The following is a 20,715-nucleotide window of genomic DNA, read 5'->3' as shown; positions in this document are numbered from 1 at the left end:
AAGGCTTGTTCACATAGTGGCAAACCATGATTTACCATTACATCTCAACTTAAACCCATGTTATTTTCTTAACCTTCCAAATATTTAAGTGACATTTAAAAAAAAAAATGTGTTTGCACGTTAACTGTAATGTTTGATCTGTGCTGCAAACAATTAAAAATGCTGAGCAATTTTTTTTTAGGCTAAGAAACAAGAATTATATCCAGATGGTTCATAAATACCAAAGTCATTTTTATGGAAAAGAAATAAAAATGCAGTTTTAAACTAAAAGGCCAATCTAATTGGTAGCACTTAACAGAAAGTATTAATTCATTTGTTTTCTGATTAGCTTCTAGGCAAATGTTTAACTCAGAAAAGATGTGAATCGGTCTTTAGGTGGTGTGATTACAGAACATGGTGGCATGTAGATCAGATAAGATTGTTTTTGGCCTCTGACAGACAATACCAAGAGAGCACTTTCAAAACATGCACATTTTGGCTTGCCATGGATTGGCTTATCTGCCTTTTTGATGGTATCTCAGTGCTACCCAGAATGTTGCACTGTCCTTAGAAATAAAACCTTTTAGCCTGAAACTACTACAAGATGAAATGCATGATTAGGCAATCCCATGTGACATACATGTTGATGGACTGTGTATGTGAGAGGCTGACTGCTGGACTGAATCCTCAACTAAAATTTTACATCACACATTTAAAAAAACATATCAGTGAACAATTATGTCCAACACTTATGATCTAGAGTGGCACAATCTAGCAACAGAATCATGAAAAGTCACTGAGTGTTTCACCTTTAATATTAGTATTTTATGCACCATTAAGAACTTAGGGTTGGCTGATGAAATTAGAGCTATTAATTTCAGCACTCTGCTAAAAAAAAACACCATACTACTCCTTCACCAAAAGAGTTAGAACAGTGGCACCCTTTTTTCAACTTGGTGATGACTTTCGTTTTGTTGATGATTTCCCACATGTGGTGATGATTAATCCAAATTTTAAGATGACTGCCAATACAGAAAAGAACTGCTAATCACTGTCACTGAAGTGACAACACTTGCCATCTAAATACTTGAAAAATAATCTGTACATGTACAAGTGTTGCGAACATTTAGTTTTGCATGAGCAGTACGCCCTGTCAAATGGAACAATTTAGTAATATTGGCAAAAGCGCTGATTGCATCTATATACTGTGAGGTACAATAAACTGCTATAGCCAAAGGTCTATAGTGAAGGGTTGGAAAAATTCTGATTATGCAGGTAAAAAACAAGTTACTGGACTATGTCTCCCATAGACTTGCCACTTTTAATAAGACCTAAATACTTCCACTTGCAGGGACTTCTTGCCATAGTTTTTGATTTCTCAAAGCCTACCTCCAGCCCACAAGACATTAGAAACCATGGTTTCACTGCTGAGACTGCCCTTAACTGTTTCATAGTAAGACATGACTTAATTTAATGGAAATGTTTTATTATAAATTTTATTTTTATATGCTATGTTTGTTAATTGTTAATGTTTTTTAACTGTTGTTAGACTGAGCCCGTTAGGGGAGGACGGGATATAAATCTAATAAATAAATAAATAAATAAATTTAATTTTTAGATTTATATCCCACCCTATCCTGCAAGCGGCAGGCTCTGGACGGCTTACAACAATAAAAACAACATATCAAGATTAAAATCCACATATCAGGATTAAAACAGCATCCTAAAAACAGGTACTACAAAATCAGAGGCAACATAATAAACAATAATTCAGGCAACAAAAACCACGCAACAGCATGTAGGCTGATAACTTTGGGGGTTCTTGGCAAGATTCACTAAAACTGGTAGAAGCAACCAGCAGAGATTAATGTAGTGAGGAAACCTGAAGAACATGTGGATTTCACCCCATTCTTGGAGCCATTTTTTCCCAACCCATCACATTAGCAAGGAGAGAGCCCCTATTGCAGACTATAAGGGCAGCAGATTTACAGTATTTATATGCTACCTTTTGGACACATTGCCCAAGGTGACGTACAAGCGGACCATAAAATTTGCAATCAAAATGGTACCAATAAAAATCAAAATTTAACAACCGCAAAATAAAACCTAATACATATAAACAGCAGAGAGTCAAGAGCGAAATCATCTATTTAATTAACTAAAAAGCCTTGGTGAATGGAAAGGTCTTAACTAAATGATAAAAGGCAAAAGCAGTAAGGAATGCTGGTGGTTCTAGCAAAGATCTTTTGTTTCTTCTTAAAATCCCCTTTCGTGCTTCTTCCTCCCTGACACATTCTACACCCCTTGCAAAGCCAGAATTAACATTTATGGTTACTCTTTCTGAAAGAAGAGTTCATGAACTATCTGTCCGCCGACATGTGGTATTTTATACACAAAAGTTCTCTCTGTGAAGCCAAAATCTGTATACATGGCTTTTGAGAGGTGAACATGAGGAAGACTGGACAAAATCAAGTTTGTAGCATGTAGTATATGAATTCTGAACTTGAAACATGGCAGGAGGGAGCAACACTTTGGAACATGTGTGGCAATTCTCCAGGTCACCAATAGCAAATGGCTGAGAAATCATACCCAGAACTCAACATTGATCTCCAAGATCATAAAGCGATGCAGTGGGAATGTTTCAAATAGGACAAAAGAAATAGCTTGGGAACTTCTTAATATTCTGCCATTACTTTTCATGTTTTTCTGTAAAAGGTAGCATCTGGTTGGAAAATTCCCACTGGTTGACTGCATTAAATTGTCACCAGTTTGATCTGTATTCCTTCCTTTCTTCAGTGACCTGGGAGGACCCTCAGCTCAAATGATAACCACTTTTCTGTGAGTTACTCCTAAACAGCTGGAATTAAGTTTAAACAACCCAGCAGCTCAAGCCAGTTACATCAGTCCACATGGCAGAATAAGTCCCAGTTCCACCATCAGGACATGCACAAATTGGACACCGTTCCTGTTGTCATGTCACCTAAGCATTATTATTTATTTCATTGATACTCTTTCTTCCCAATGGAGATCCAAACTGACTTACATCATTCTCTGCTTCTCCATTTAAACAGAACGTGAACAGGCTTTGGTAAATGCACTGTACTGTTGTCTAAATGGGGCAAAACAGCAGGACCTGAATGCAATTGTGGTGCAGCCTGCCAAACAATTTCCTGTCACAGGTATGTGAGCACTGTGCTTCCCAGGGAAATGTGACCGAGCTCCTTTAACTTTCCACAGCTGAGACTGAGTGGACTGAAAATTTAGAGAATAGTATTTAGCGGGACTGTTCTATCAGTCTGCATACCTGTCGTATCAACTTAGTTATGTATTTTATACTATTGTATGCTTCCTGTGTGTAATCATGCCATAGGATAAATAAATAAATAACAACCCTGTGAGGTAGGCCCAAAGTTACTCAGAAAGGTTCCACAGCACAGTGGGCATTTGAACTCTAGTCTTCCAGATCTTAGTCCAACATTCTGACCACTGCACCATGCTGGCATTATCCCAGTCATGCAGAAGCTGCTCACAGAAGAAACACTCTTGCAGACAACTGTAATGTTCATTTGATAGAAGTGGAATGTGTACATGAAATGCTTTTGTAGCTTTCTGGTTCCATCTGAACTGTGAGTATATATGCTTCTCAGCCAAAAAATAAAATAAAATAAAAATTCAGACATATCCGGATGATAGCTTCTGTATCTCCTGGACTAGTGCTCCAGATGTTCATGCCACATCCATGTTCACTATGAGAACCCAACTATGAAGGAAACACAGATGCTAACACAGACTATGAAAGTCAGATGTATACTACAGGGATCCTTATTTTACAATAGATTACTACTTCACATAATCCTTATGCAATGTCAATATTGCTTTTCAAGGTGTGCCTCAGGCAGACAGTCTATAGATGCCAATCAAACGCTCAAAGAAGGTGTCCTTCGTAATATTTCACTATAGGCAACCTTACAAAACATTTTCTCTACCACAATGCTAAGAAAAAGGTTAATTTATTAAAGCATCTTAAATTGAGACAACCACACAGTCACTGTGAGATAGAACTGGCTTCTTAAGAGAACCAAGCAAAAGGAACCAGTAACCCAGGCTGTATTCATTCTCTATATGACAGGATACTGCCTAGAACAAGTACCATGTTATTTGATGCTTAACAGGAGAGATTCTTATTTCAAAGCAGCATGAATATAAGGAAGAGAACAAGTGACAGGCAATGGCAAAACATGCACAACATTTTTTATTAACCACCAAATTTAATCAGTATCCTTCCTCCCTTACAAATAATGAGTTAGAATGCTCTAGAATTTCAGAAAGTTGAATGAGCCATAATTTTTGCTCATATGCATCCAGCCCCTTAATCTCTCACATACATATAGACAGGGAAGTTTTAACAGGAGGAGGAGAAGGAAGATCACTCAGTTAACCATATTCCAAGACAGGAAACCAAAAGCAACAAATGCCAAAAGGATTTGAATCTAGCCAAGAGACTGCAGCAAGTCTTTATGGGCTCAGTTTGGAGGGTAACCACCGTTGCTGCAGCTCTTATGCCAGAAAGTGCCAAAGCAAAGCTGTTGCAACTGCAAGCCAGTTCCTTGCAGTGACTCAAGCAGAGAGGCAACACTGAAGCCCTTGTAATGGATATGTGAGTTCGCTTCCCCATTTGGTCTCAGCCCATTCAGGAGCTGCTCTTGACCTTGACCGATGAACACATCAGGATATGTTTCTTTCTCTTACCCACTCCATCCTGAGTGCCTCATCATTAAAAATCTCTGTTAAAAACACTATCTTATAATTTACACTCCCATTGATTCTAGCATAAACATCTAGGTCATATCACAAGAAAAGAGGGTGGAAAGTTTCCTAATGAACATTATTATTGAGCCACTCAGTTATCTTAACACAGCTTGCCACTAATATGACACATACATGTTATATGATAAAGCCTGTGGTTCTGTAGCCAGAAACCTGTTTCTAATAAATCACACAGTTCGTTTAAAGGATTAGGTTATGGAGTCATATATTTTCTACAGTGTGTTATTTTTTATTGGCATGTGAATAGACTTTACTTCACATGTTGATACAAGTAGTATATTTCTGGGTAACTGGACAGATGTAGGTTATTAATTTTTTGAGATTCAGATACTTCAATAGTCACATTCAGAAAATATTTCCAGGTTTCCATCCTAGTAATATGCTTAAATGTAAATTATCAGCTTACTCCTTGGAGATTACTCTCTCCAATTTAAATTTTGGCAAGATCTGCTCATCTAGGGTTACTGACATACAACATTTTCAATAAAGGCATCTATGAAAAACCAGTTCTTCAAGACACAAATACAAACTTCCTATTTAATTTGGCCAAGTCATCATCAGAAAGTTTCAATATACATTTTAATAACTCTAAAGCTTCCCTCTATGTCTAACTACTACTCAGGCAGCCATAAACTACCATACAATATCTGAAGGCTATTCCTTGAGTAAAAAAATCTGCATAGAAGTGCATATTTCATTTTCTTTAGCATTATTTTAGCTGCATTTTAAATTAACTGTTGATAAATGTAAAAAGACATTTCAAAACTGCTTATTCAAACTAGAGTATACCCCCTTGAATTATATACAAGTGCCATCAGCTTGATCAACATGAGGAAACAGAAGCCAACTGCAAAGACAATATTTGTCTAAGAACTTTGAATGTCAAGCCTAATTACCCTGAAATATTCAAGGAAGGGAAATCTGAAGCAGATCTTTATTTCTAGGTCAATTTTACCTGATAGGCTTCTCAATCCCCAGGTCCCAGCGGGGGATCCCCTGGTTTTACAGGCTTCCCCCCTCCCCCAGCCAGCTGGCCGGCGGGGGAAGCTCCACCCCCATAGCCATTATGCACCTCCTGGAACGATTCCCATAGGGAATGATGGGGAATTGATCCACGGTGTCAGGGGCGCTGGGAAGGCTGTTTTTTGAGGTAGAGGTGCCAAATTTTCTGTATAGCATCTAGTGCCTCTCCCCAAAATACCTCCCAAGTTTCAAAAGGATTGGACCAGCGGATCAAATTCTATGAGCCCCAAAAGAAAGTGCCCCTATCCTTCATTATTTTCTCTGGAAGGAAGGCATTCTAAAAGGTGTGCTGTCCCTTTAAATGTGATGGCCAGAACTCCCTTGGAGTTCAATTATACTTGTCACACCCTTGCTCCTGGCTCTGCCCCAATGTCTCCTGGCTCCACCCCCAAAGTCTCCTGGCTCCACCCCCAAAGTCCCCAGATATTTCTTGAATTGGACTTGGCAACCCTATTACCTGATGAAGAATACTACAGGTTGTATCACCAAGTACTAACCTGTACTTAACACGGCAGAGAATCCTCAAAGCCCTTTTGCCTCACTACCCTCATACATGAGTGATTGTGATGAATTTTGGAAATGGAAGTTCAAAGTATTAAATCTTTCACTCTACCCACCCACACTCTGGATCAGACGAGGCCAGAAGACTATGCAAGCTTACCAGGTGACTGCTTCAACAGCATAACTGGTAGCAGCTGGGAAACCTTGCTGTGTAGAGTCTAAGTTTTGGGGACATGGAAGTGGATGGCTGGGAGGGTGGAATATAGAAGGATGGGAGTTTCTTGCCCCAGGCCCCTGTTTCTTCTGATGTCATTGGGATCACCGTGGAGCTGGACCACTGATAATAACTGTTTTACGATTGTTATTAAAAATGTGGTCAAACTTTAAATGAAGGCCTTTGGATTAATAGCTTACACTAACCCAGAAAGGCTCAAGACTACATATTCATTATGAGAGTTACCCAATTTCAGTCATAATTTAGTTCTGTGTACAGAGGTCACTTAGGGTATTACATGAAAATTTTAGTTAGCTGAAGTATTTGAGACAGGAAAGAGGTGCATTACATGCCCTGGGCAAATCTCCTCTCTTTAAAAGATGCCCTTTTCTATAACCTGAAGAAAAGTTCCATGCATCACATTTATTTTTAAATGACCAATTTCACTAATAACATCATGTCTATTTTTTAAAAAAACACATTGCTTTCCTCCACAAAAGTAAGGACAATCAGAAAAAATGTGGTAGGATTTTCTTATAGCACCACTTTTTCCTCTCTGCAAGAAACAAATTTCATCTGCTGATATTATTAAAGAAAAAGCAGTCAAACAGAGCAACTGTGTTCAGCTTAAATCCCACATCAAGTTTACCAAAACATGTTCCCTCTCTTCCCTGGGCTCCAGTTAATAATATGGCAACTTGGCAGACTGACGACAAAAAGGCATATGATAAAGTAGCAACAAAGTAATATGATAGGTGCCTTAATAGTATATACAGAGCAACAAACTCATCGGACGAAGAAAGGAAGACAATGACATTTCTATTTTGTAAGCAACCCTTAAATCCTAGCAACAGCCTTTTGCAATACCACTTCAAGTAAATACTGGGTACTGATAAATACTAATTAGAAGCTCAATCCAGACAAGGCAGACTACCTGTCCTTCTCTACTCCTTAACTGGATCTACAGAAAATCTAAACTAATTGCACAGAGAACACTCAGCAGAGGAAATATAACTGGCCACAATCAGACACCACCATTTACAGAGACTTTTAAAACCTGATATTATTCTAGAGGTAAGATTCAAGAAAACAAGTTCTATCTATCTGTCTGCCTAGCTAGTACTTCTCATACAGCTATTACCTTAAGCAGAAATTAAAATAAAAATTAAATTTGTATTCCACCCTTTCCCAGGAATGGGCTCAGGGTGGATAACATCATAATAAGACCTTAAAACGCATCTGATACTCAACTGAAACGGATCTGGAGCAGGGCATTCTCAAGAACCTGTACTGGAGAGCATAGCAATAGTTGATGGCGATTGCTCCTTTCCTAAAGTCCACCTGTTCATTTCCCAGAATGTTATTCCCTTCAACCCAAGATATCAGCTTTTCAATAAGCATTGTGGCGTAGAGTTTTCCTGTGGCAGACAGCAAGCTTACTGGACAGTAATTCATCAGGCTGACAGGATCCCCCTTTTTATAGATCAGAACAATTATTGCACTACACAGGCTTCCAGCATACTTCCTGTATTATTTATATCAGTAAAAACTGAAGCGAGAATCTATGCCCACCAGTTTGGGTCAATTTCAAATAGAAAACAAGTTTATCACTCATACTTTGCCATTGACATACTCTGCGGATTACAATTCACGTTTCGTTCACCCTCACAAACATGTTATACAATTGCTCTATTCATATTAAAACTGGAAAATTAGAAAGGTGATGATGTCCCTATGGCAGAATCTAGAAAAGTGTAGTGGACTTGAAATTTAGAAGAGGACCTCCCCACAAAGAGTTCAACAATCCTAAGCAGAGTTACAACACTCTAAACCTCTACAACCTCAATGGACTTAGAAGGGTGTGACTCTGCTTAGGATCGCACTACCAGTCTCTTTCCATAGTCTACATTTGCTGCTGCTATCTCTGGACCTATCCTGCACAAAACAAATTCAATTCTGTTAAGTACATACATTAACCAGGTAAGTTTCACTACCCACAGTTGGATATGGGCCGCATCCAGCCCCTGCAGAGCTGGTATCCATCCATGAACAACTGGCTGTCTCCTGCTTCCTTCTCCTGGCCACTACTGCTGCTGCATCATCAAGCCTCTGAGGGGGAATGAAAAACAGACTGCATGCAGGTGTACCAGAGAAAACCTCCCTCCGTTCTCTTCTGTTTCCTTCACTGGGGCTGCTATCTTCCAAGCCTCTCTTCCCCCCTTTGGAGAGGAAGCAAGGGGGAAGGAAAAAGAGAGTGCGCGTCTGTGCATCAGAGAAAAGCTCCCTCCACTCTCCCCTGCCTCTTCCACGTGGTCCAGCCCAACAAAGTGACATTTATGTCAGATTTGGCCCTCATAACAAATGAGTTCAACACCTCTGAGTTAGACTCAAGCCCAGTAGAACCTTGAAGACCAGTAAGAATTTCAGGGTATATGCTTTCAAAAATTGAATCTTCCTTCATCATCTTGTATTTGACAAAGGGAGCTCGAAATCTTATACCCTGAAACTCCTGTTGGTCTCTAAGGTGCTTCTGGACTCAAATCTAGCAGTTCTACTGCAGACCAACATGGCTACCCCGTCACTACCAACAGTTCTTTTGAACATTTCTGCTTCACCAGATTTAAGCTAGTTTATTCTCTGAAATGTGAATTCCCATTCCAGTTAACATTTGTCCCTCTTATGATCCAGACACACAGTCAGCTCTAAAAATGTAGAGTTGGAGTTTACAGAGCTTTGTATTACTCCTACATGAGATAATATGCACAAATTCATCATCCCTGCCTGGGATCTAGAGAGCTGAACAGGGTGATCCATGCACCATTTGGTTCTGAGGGCCCCTTATTGTGCATGCCTATATGTGTACACACAGAGAGATAGCCTGAAACTGCTCCTGAAAGTCAAGTAACTTCTTCAGGAACAAATTCTGGAGGAATACAAGGAGTTGCAGCTGGGTATGCATACACATAGCATTTCATGAAAACCTTTGTACACATGCTCACGGAGAGCATTTCTTCCTAAAAAGCCCAGTTCCTGAAACTTGATTTCTTTCCATGACTCTCTGAAACTGAGAATTTCTTTACCTTCAGAAACAAAAAAAGTATTGTGATACTTCATTTGTTATTTAATAGTATAGAATATTGCCAATTGGGACTGCCAGTCGGCAGTGTGTCATTTTAACTCTGGCTTGCACCAAAAGGAAGAGGAGTTTTTTAAGTGCAGCTATTGTTGGGGAACAAATCCAAAAAGGGCTGCTTGGCTAGTTTTGCATGTGTAAATCAAATAAAATGCTCACAAAATTTTGAAACAGATGTTGCGTATAAATATTTGTGCCACATTATGGTGTTTTCATCCTATTGTGAGCTGCCTTGAGAACCAATGCTGGCTGAGGAATACAAGACATAAATCTTTAGAAACAGATATTGTCTCAAGAGAAAGACAACAAGATTAAATTTGACCAGCAGTTCCCTGTATTTAGCTAACATCATTATGAGAGTTCAACTGCTCAAATTTATGTAAGCCATCCCAAAAGATGCTGGCTTACTCAAATATTTCCTTGCTAACTGTGTGCATGTATCATCATTGTGAAAAGCACCCAAATACAGAATATGATCTCTTCCAAGTGTTTACCAAGACATGCATCCGCTGAAAACATTAAGATGTTAATTTTTTTGCCAACTGAGAAATCAGAATACCAAGATGGCATAATTTTGAATTTATACAAGCTCTATGAGTACTGAGAAAAATTTCTACAGATTATCGTATTTAAACAAAACTAAATTTCAATGTACAATTTTCACAGATTGATAATAGTGATCTCCGGAAAGCAACAGATGAAACAGCTTTATAAAGCTCTCAGGAGTAAAAAACTGACATGGTTCATTATGAATTTTTAAAATGAGCAAGGTTTTGGTTTCCTTTACGCATTGGCAATATATGTTCTGCAAATCCAAGATAATGGTCACTTTTGCTTCCCTGCAGTGCCCAAGACTCACTTCCTCAATGTGTGGTAAATGAATTGCTGTCAATCACAATTGCCTTATTAGGCTCATGTAGAGCCACACACCTACAAATCCATCCCCTCTTTCGTGTCTTAGCAATGCCCACTTTGAAGAGCTTTTTGTTCCAATGCCATTATTTCCTGAGCAAACAACCCACTCACACATCCTCTAACCACCTCTGAGACCACACATTTCAAAGGGGCAAATCAAAGATGATTTAGCATTGCATAATATTGCAGACCATATAATAATACAGTAATAAACCATGAAAATCATTAAGCATTTAGTAAGCACTGATCAAACACAGCCAGAACGATCCCATCTATTTTCTGACGTACATACAGACCATGAGAGGAATATGCAACAATTCTCAAAAGAACACCCAGGTATCTTCATCTTTAGAAAGGCAACAATCAGTGAGAGAGAGACTGGTTGCAGTCAGACAAGCTATAATTAAACTATGATGTGGCATGGACATAGCTTATTGAATACATCCCTCACCCCTCCCTACTTACCTGCCCCTCTCACGCACAGAGCTTCATAGAACACTTCCCAGTTTGGTCAATCATGACTCCTGAATATAGATGCCTTAGGTCAATTCCACACTAGACCTTTAATCCTGGTTCAGCCCTGTCCCCAAACTTACTTTCTGCACTTGAATCATGGAATCACAGAAACCAGCTCTATTAGTTTATGATTCTATAATTCTAGTGCAGAAAATCAGTTTGGGGACAGGACTGAACCAGGATTAAAGGTCTAGTGCAGAACTGGTGAACTGGAGTATTAAATAAATAATCATATGGCAGGTGAACTGGAGTTTGCTTATTGCACACAAAACCCCAAGATTCTAAGGTTGTAAACCTGCCTTTAATCCCCATGATTTTTGTGCAGTAAGCAAACTCTGATACACTAAAACAGCTGCACCTGAACATTACAGAGAACTGGAGCTTGATCTAAACAGGAAGCTTTGTATCAAGCTCAGCTCATGAAGGAACGAGGAAAGGAGCAAGGACACCTTACCCCCCTCCCCAAAGCAGAAGAATATTGTCTCATGTACTGTGCCACAGTATGGCTCAGAATGACATGAACAAGTTTTCAGTTTCTACACTCTATTGTCCTCCTCCTAATAATCCCATGTACTGCAATTCCTTCCCTTTTAGGGTTGCCAGCCTCCAAGTGGGGCCTGGGGATCTTCCACTTTTACAGCTGATCTCCAGATGGCAGAGATCAGCTTCTTTGGAGAAAACAGCTGCTCTGAAGGGTGGGCTTTATGGCATTGTACCATGCTGAGGTTCCTGCCCACCCCAAACCCCACCCTCTTCCCAGATCCACCCCCAAATTCTCCAGAAATTATCCAACACAGATCTGGCAACCCTATTCCCTCCCAATTTGGCGATGAACCATGCCACAACTTCCCTCTTAAGGTATGTAATACTGCCACCAGGAATTTAGTTCCAAATACTTTATTTAATGTTCCCAACTGAATTTTGCCAAAGCTTCTTCGTTGGACTACGTGGCCCTGAGGATCTTATGATTTAATATCAATCATAGGACTCCAGATTAATATAAAACAAAATAAAACTTTATTTGTACAATAAGCATATTGTTTTTAAAATGTTTAAGTCTTCACTGAATAATAATAACTTCTGACTGAAGTGTCACTCTTTCACTTCACACACTCTTCACTCTCAAACCCTCCTTTCTCTTCCTAACTCAACTTTCTGACAGCTTCTATCTGTTACACGCCTATAATACTCTGACAATATTAGGTTTTGGCTCTCTATCTAGCCCCTAAAATGTCCTCTAAAGTATTCTACTTCTCTTCTGTAGAATCTTAGTGCCTTTCACAGCACTAGTATAGGATTCTAAGAAGACTGCATGTATAGTAGACATGCACAGTCTACTATATCTGCACAATTATATTATAAAAGTTACTTTCAACACTATACCTTTGATACATGGGTGAAGAAGATGATATTGGAATTGCTGAGCAGTCAGGTTAAAACAGATAAAAGGAAGTACTTCTTCACCCAAATGGTGATTAACATGTGGAATTCACTGCCACAGGAGGTGGTGGCGGCTACAAGCACAGACAGCTTCAAGAGGGGGTTAGATAAAAATATGCAGCAGAAGTCCATCAGTGGCTATTAGCCACAGTGTGTATATATGTTTGTGTGTGTGTGTATATATATATAGATATATAGATATATATATAGATATAGATATAGATATAGATATATATATAGATATAGATATATAATTTTTTTGGCCACTGTGTGACACAGAGTGTTGGACTGGATGGGCCATTGGCCTGATCCAACATGGTTTCTCTTATGTTCTTATTTATATTCCGCCCTATACTCTGAATCTCAGAGCAGTCACAATCTCCTTTACCTCCCCCCCCCCCACAACAGACACCCTGTGAGGTAGGTGGGGCTAAGAGAGCTCTTACAGCAGCTGCCCTTTCAAGGACAACTTCTACGAAAGCTATGGCTGACCCAAGGCCATTCCAGCAGGTGCAAGTGAAGGAGTGGGGAATGAAACCTGGTTCTCCCAGATAAGAGTCCGCACACTTAACCACTACACCAAACTAGCTCTCATTGCTTTACATTGCTCTTCAACTTTTATATAGATTAATTGAACATTCACTGCATATTGCAGTTTTTATATAATGTCCCATTAGCTGCCTAGATTTGATCGGCAGTTGCCAACCTCCAGGTGGGCCTGAATATCTCCTTGTGTTGTAACTGATCCCCAGATGATAAGAGATGGCTGCCCTGAAGGGTGGACTCTATGACACTTTACATTGCTTGGGTCCCTCCCCGCCTTCCCCAAGCTCTACCCCAAAAATCTCCTAACGTGGTGGTGGCAACCTGAACTTGACCCTTCCCATCTTTTAATGAAAGTAAGTTTTACTTGCCTTCTTTCTGAGTGACTTGTTTTTGTCTTCCAACCAGTCATCCATCTGTTCTTCAATCTCTTCAATAGAAGTAGCATGGTCATATGATGGTACATATTCGTTTGTTTCTGCTGCTGTGTATGTAGGAAATTCAGGTTTTGGTTTCTTGACTTTAGGTTTCTTCTCCTCTGGGGAGAGGGGAGAGGGAGAAATGATGTAGACATGTGCCCAGAACTTTGAGTCAGATGGCTAAAGCATCCCTTTTTAAAAAGCTATTTTTGATTTATTTAGTATATTTTATGCTACCTGATCCTCCAAGGAGTTCAGAGTGGTATACATCACTTTCCCCTCCTCACAATCCTATGAGGTAGGCCAGGCCAAAAGTGTGATTAGCCCAAAGTCAACCAGCAAGTTTCATGACACAATGGAGATCTTAGTCCAATCCTTGACCACTACACCACATTGGAACTTTACAATCTGGAAGAAAAGTTACTTCAGACAGCAAATCTTAAGCACACATCTTAGACCCTGAGTGAGCAAAGAGCTTTCTGTCTCAGACTACTCAAGTATTCATGCCCTGGAATGTTCAGGAATACACATGAACAGCAAATTCAGTTCTCTTTTGAGTTACTGCAGCATAACCCTCCACAGTCATAATAACTGAGGCAATGTACAATTTCTCTTTTGATCACTTTTATTTGTAATTGGATATTGCCAATTATCACTAATCTTTAAAATACTGTGCACAGGCAGTCAAGCGTGAAGCATTTCTGACATTTATTAATTACTCAAACAGTTGAGGTTAGAACAAAGTTGAAATTTGAGTATCCAGTTATCTCAATGTTCCCTCTAAGCTGCAGAGTCTTGTGAACAAAAATTCTACTTTGTGAGCTACTAGCATTAAAGATGTGAGCTACTGCATAAATTTTTCTTATCTGGGGCTATTTTTCCTGAGCTAAGACACAAATGTGTGAGCTGGAGGCTAAAAATCTGTGAGCTAGCTCACATTAACTCAGCTTAGAGGAAACACTGAGTTATTTCAGAGGGCCAGTTTTGTATAGTGATGAAGACATGGGACTACAAACCAGGGAATCCCTGCATCAAATCTCACAATCTTATGTATGTGTACCCATTGGATATAGAACTTACTTCTGAGCAGACATGCATTCATTTGTGCGGTACATGGCCTTACACAAATTATTCTTCCTCCCACTCTCTCGAACTTCTATTTAAAGGTAATAATACCAATCCATCTTACAAAGTTGTCCAAAAGATTACATAACATTCCAAATTAAAATTTGTTCATTTGTAAGCCAATTTATAAGTTAATTTTTAAGAGCCCCATGGCACAGAGTGGTAAGCTGCACTACTGCAGTCCAAGCTCTGCTCATGACCTGAGTTCGGCAGAAGCTGGTTCAGGTAGCCGATTCATGGTTGACTCAGCCTTCCAATCCTTCTGAGGTTGCTGAGGGTAAAGTGTAGATGACTGGGGAAGGCAATGGCAAACCACCCTGTAAGAAGTCTGCCATGAAAACATTGTGAAAGCAACGTCACCCCACAGTTGGAAATGACTGGTGCTTGCACAGGGGAATGATTACCTTTTTAAGTCAATTTCAATCTGGTGAAATAGAACAGCTTCCTTCCATTGTGAAGTTCCATTGTGGAGGCTAGGACAATCCCTATGACCAACCACACAAGCTGCTGATGGTTAGGTGCCATTTTGGTTTGACACAGACATTCAAAATGCTGCCTTTCTTCTTTTGCTATCTTCGTGGACATCTCTTTTTAGTTTTTCGGCATCCCCACCTACCCTTTTCAGATTTTTCTGCATGTCTGGGGCTTCCTCTGGATTTTCAGAAATACCAAAGTATCCAAGCAGTCATTTTTCTTTAACCTTTACTTGGCTGGGGCCAAGCTAGGGATTAGACAGGATTTGAAATGCTTAAAAACTAAGAAATGAAAATGCATATCTGGGGAACATCCAATCAGCTTTTATTATGCTAATTACAAAGGCCAATACAGAATGTTACAATAGAGTTACCAAACTACAAGAGTTAGATTTTTGTAATTTGAATAAGATACTGGCACAGAGTATTTCCAACAGTCTTTTCCTCAAACATATGACAGTAAGGCAGCCAATTTGTCTTTCTGTCAATTAATGGACCTAATAAGCATCATTAACTCAATTAAGGCCATCTTAAATTCCAGTGCAAATCTCTCTAATCAGCTTCATAATATCCTTAATGCCCTACTTTCTACCAAGCAGGACAAAAAATGTTAAACCCAGTTTTTAAGGGAGAAAAAGCCATACAGAGATAGGACAGCTGCAATTTTCTCACACTGCAATTTAACCTATCATAACAACCTGCAATTTAAAGAAGTCAATGGACTTAGAAAGGTATATCTCTGCTTAAGACTGCATTATAAATACCCTAAACAGGTAGAAATGCTTGCATAAAAACTATGGAGCTGAATAGTCTGTAATATCTTCCCAAAAGACTGAATACTGATTTCATATATGCACACTTCATCACTTGGTACTTAATTTGCAGAAAACTGAGAACTCTCCTTAGTGAGTAGAACTGAAGTATTTGAGCCTGGATAGCAATTTTATATACAAAAGTCATTCCATGATGTTATATTCAGGAATTTTTCCCAAGTCTCCCCTTGTTTCACGTTCAGGGAAGGAAGGAAAGGTAGAGTCATGGGCCAGTCAGCTGTCACCTCCTTTTTGGAGGAAGAACCAGAGAAGCCGGGCCCCACACTAATAGAATACCCACCCAAACATCTGGGTTGAGTAATAGACCCCAACAGGAAAGCATCAGAAAGCGAGAGCCCTTCCTAGTCACAGCTGGGCTGCTCATTCTGGCAAGAGATGATAGAAAGGATGCAGAAGCCAGAGCCTCCGTCTCCACCGGGTTCACCTGAACCAGTGGAGCATAGCAGAAGGAAGGAGCACCTGACAGTTTTGGAGAGAAGGAAGAGAATCTGCCTAATGGAGCAGTAGCAATCAATGTTCATTCCTAGAGTAGAGTCTTTACAGGATCAGGATTGAGATGCTGACAAAAAGCAGGACGGACTGACAACTGAAAGATGAGGAATCCACCAGGAAGTGACACCTCGGCTTTGGGGATGAGTCAGCAAAAGGAGGCAGATAAAAGGAACGCACTGAGAATGGTTTGGCATGGAAACAACTTTGCTTGCCAACCCCCCTGTAAGCTGGCCCACTCAGTGAACATAATGCTGCCTTGCCCCCTATCCTGTTTAACTTGTGTTTGTTTTTCCAGCCATAGACCCAGACCTCATATCCTGCCTGGCTTCTAAGCCTTGGACCTTGAACTCCAGACCATCCTTTCCCCCTGATCTTAGGGCTGAACCTTCAGCTCCCTGACTCTGGACTGGTTAGTAGACCATGCTTTTGCATTCTGTCTTGTTAGTGTTGCGTTGGTGCACCCCAGGTACAGTAAAATCACCAGGCTCAGCCCTGAACGTGACAGGTGGTATTAAACCAGCTCAACACTCCTTTTCTTCTCCACCATCAAGTTGCAGCCGACTCATGGCAACCCCATGGAGCAAAAGATGTTCAGAGGAGGTTTACCACTACCTGCCTCTGCACAGCAAACTTCCTTGGCGGTCTCCCATACAAGCTTCCAAGATTTGATGAGATTGGACTACCTTGGATTATTCAGGTCAGAGCCTGTTCTTGCATTACAAAATATATTTCAAAGTGCCTGATTTTTAACAAAAAAACCCAGCCAAAAACCAGAAACCATGAACACTACTAAGAACAAGTGAAGCTTAACTCTCTGGAATATGTTATGAATGACTGCAGCAAACCAACAGTGCAGTGCGAGTCTTCACCTTCACAGAATTACATCCTTCTTAAGTGCACTGAACAGGCTTTTAGAGAGGATACAACGCTGCTTAGGGTGGCACTATAAGAGTCCTGTAACACCTTAAAAGCTAAAAATGTATAATGACATTAGCTTTTATAAGTCCCATGCCATAACATTTTTAGTCTTTAAAACTGAACTCCTTGTAGCTTAAACTGTTCACAGCTTCCCAAAGTATTAAAGCAAGTTATTTATTGCAGTTAAAGGGTGTCAAATCATTTTGATGAACAGTCTCACCAAGTTCCCCGTCAAAATATCAAAGGGGTCAAGACATTAGCTTCTAATTTTTGCATCCAGCAGGTGCATATAATTTGGAGTGCACTGTGTAATACTCAGAAGTCAAACTAACCTGGAACTGCCAGAAAAAGCACCACCAATTATCTGAATTGCTTCCAGGCCCAAAATCAGGACAAGCTCTCAACAGCGACAACTTCTCCTTCATTTGGAATAATTCCACATTTCTCTTGCACTTTCTTCAGTTATATTTGCTAACTGACTGTCTCATCTGGATGCAACAGTTTCTAAATAACACAAGTCATTTGACAACATCATTCAGCAGTTGTGGAGTACCAGACTGAACATGCCAGCAACAGTTTCTCTGGAATGCAACTGGTACACATAACTTTGCACCCATTCCATTCCCAGTTATCTCTTAGAAAGAGTATGCTATTTTTAAAATAAAAATAACAAGAAGAAGAAACTCACTCTGAAGTGTTTCCAGTTCAACTCTTGCTTGGGCCTCCTCCTTCTCCTTCATTTTTGTTTCTTTATATTCTGTATACAGTTTTCTGGCTTCCTTAAAGAAAACATTGCATTGATATTAGCATCTCAAAGCAGCTGCTGCAATTGTACTACTTTACACTTTAATTTCTAATCGCAGAAATTAAATTACACAAAGGGAAAGTGATTCCTGTGCTGAATTAATCCAGCATTTAAATAGTGAAATTTATTACACAGAAAGAGAAAAACAGCAATTGTGGGTCACAGCATAGTATGCAGGATGCGATTCCAAAACTAGTGTTTTGGATACTAAGCAACACATTGTACCTCTCACAACTGGAACTTTAATTAAAAAAATGAAATATTTGATTTTAACAGATTTGAGATGCAGGCTTACCATGCTGGTTTTCTGCAGTGTTTTGTCTTATTAGTGGCCACAAAAAAGCACAAATTACCTGCTTAGTTTTTATGAAGCTGAAGGCTTTTTAGTTTAACTTATTTAGCAAAACTGATGAACTTGATACAGTGATGCCAGCTATTCAAAGTCTGATAGTCATTTAGCAAGGTACCACATTTAGTAACTACTTCACTGTTCAGTAAATTCTTAATGAGATGGATGGGCTTGATGAAATGAAACCAGTATCTGGTTTAAGGTTACTTAGCAGGAGTCTTAAATCATGCTTAGTAAACTGGAGTCAATTTCTTTGCTTGGAGAGAAGTTGGACAACCACACTAAAACCACAATCCACTAAAATTTTTGATAGTGTCCACAAGATTTCAGCACTATGCAGAGGCAGAAACTTGAAGCAATGTTTAACAGCATGGTACGATAGCCTAGTAGTCAACTGTAAATACGTGCACAACCTCCAGTGCCCCCCTTGCCTCTTAGTGCCCCTCCAGGTAATCCCATCAACTTCAGGGGGACAGTATTGCCCACTTTTGGAACCACTAGGTTAGAGTGTCAGACTAGGATCTGGGAGATCCAGGTTCAAATGCCCACTCTACCACAGAAACTTACTGGGTGACCTTGGCCTGTTGCAAACACTCAGCCTAACCTACCTTACAGAGTTCCTATAAGCATAAAATGAAGGAGAGGAAGACAATGTAAGCTACTCTAGGTTCACTGGCTGTCTCAAATAATTAAATAAATGTTATGGAAGTATGCAGAGTGAAAGATGGAGTCACAAATTAGGAATGCAATTCTGCCACTGAGAACAAAGATTTTTCTCCTGACTGTTGTGCTCTAAACTGGTACTTTCTACTCTAGTTCCTGTCCACTATATATAATCATATAATGTGAACACAATAAACTCCTCCAGGAAGATCGCTCCAAGCTTGAGTGGATTAAGCCTTAACAACATGCAGCACAATTCAAGAAAAGCTTTAAATTAATATAGACTTAACTACTGAAAATTAAGGTAATCTTTTTTATACCTTTCTAAATTTGTGTGTAAAAGCACAGGTTCCCTTTTTATCAAATTATTTCATTCTTATGCGTAACACAGCTTGACTGTGTTGTGGGCCTGTATTTTGCTATTAGCAAATCACCAAGCATGATTGCTTATCATTTTTCCACACTGAGTTTTGGAGATTACATCAAATGCATGGAACTGATAGGCCATAGATGTGTTTGCTGCGGTTTCAACTTGCATGCAATCAGCATTTAACTTTAACCCCTTTGACACTGAAAGCCAATATTTGATGCTAAATTCTGGAACAGAATCTATTATTGCTTATGTGACCTCCAGTCATCAAGCACCAAGGGGTACCTGTCAATCTCTTTAATATGTCATTCATGGAACAACTGGAACAGAGGCTCAGATTTAAAAGCAGCAGAAAAAAGAGTGGGGAGCAATGAAAATCATACGTAGTCATCACGCAAAGCCAGACTAACAATTCATAAACAAAAAATGTGAATGACCGCACTGCCCATAAATTCAAATAAATAAACAAAAACCGCTTAGCAGATTCCAGTGATAATCACTGGGCAATGGAACAGTTACAAAGGAAAACTTCCCATAAGGCTGAAATCCGGAGTGGGAGGACAGAACTGTATTGCTTTTCAGACTGTTAATTTGGTAACAAAACTCCCATCATGTGCTGTATTTTCATAGCTTTATGCTACTAAAGCTTTTTCCCCCTTTGTGTCAACAAGGAAAACATGGCTTTACATATATAGTCACTTCTTTGCTGTGGACATGCACACACTTACGTGCATGCTTGCACCCCCAAGGCAAGATGTGATTTTGTCAGCTGATATAACAGAGTGACTATGAGATTGAGCTGGGAGCCAGGAAGACAGGCAGCAAACTCACTAAATGGCTTCAGGCAATATTCTTTTTCTTTTTCTTCCTCTCCCCTTCCCACCTCTCTCTCCCTCCCTTCCTCTCTCTCCCTCCCCCCCTTGTCTGCAAGATGAGGATAATTATAATGGCCTACCTTATAAGGCTGTTCAGGATTATAGGGAACACTGTGCACAAAGCATTCTGAATACAGAAAGCACTCCACAAGTGCACCATCAGTATTATTATCTTTTATATAATAAAAATAATTGTGTCACAACTGGCTCATAGTGCCCCCCAGGACCATGGGTTTCAAGGCCAGAGTTAAACGCAGGCGGCTTGCCTTCCTCTGCGTGGCAACCCCAGTATTCCCTGGTTG

General features: G+C 39.7%; 1 protein-coding gene across 2 annotated transcripts in view; it reads right to left on the bottom strand.

The window, feature by feature from the left end:
• The window catches only part of DNAJC1 (DnaJ heat shock protein family (Hsp40) member C1), a 127,942-nt gene that overhangs the window by 39,260 nt on the left and 67,967 nt on the right, over window positions 1–20,715 (bottom strand). For both annotated transcript variants that reach the window (XM_060248384.1, XM_060248385.1), the window contains exons 7-8: window positions 18,040–18,130; window positions 13,463–13,629 (exon numbers count right to left, since the gene is read on the bottom strand). In XM_060248384.1, the coding sequence (XP_060104367.1) occupies window positions 13,463–13,629; window positions 18,040–18,130 (258 nt within the window). The remainder of the gene's footprint in view (window positions 1–13,462; window positions 13,630–18,039; window positions 18,131–20,715) is intronic.

The sequence above is a fragment of the Heteronotia binoei genome, chromosome 10 (assembly GCF_032191835.1).
Source record: "Heteronotia binoei isolate CCM8104 ecotype False Entrance Well chromosome 10, APGP_CSIRO_Hbin_v1, whole genome shotgun sequence".
Lineage (NCBI taxonomy): Eukaryota > Metazoa > Chordata > Lepidosauria > Squamata > Gekkonidae > Heteronotia > Heteronotia binoei.
This window is presented reverse-complemented; position numbering and strand designations above follow the sequence as displayed.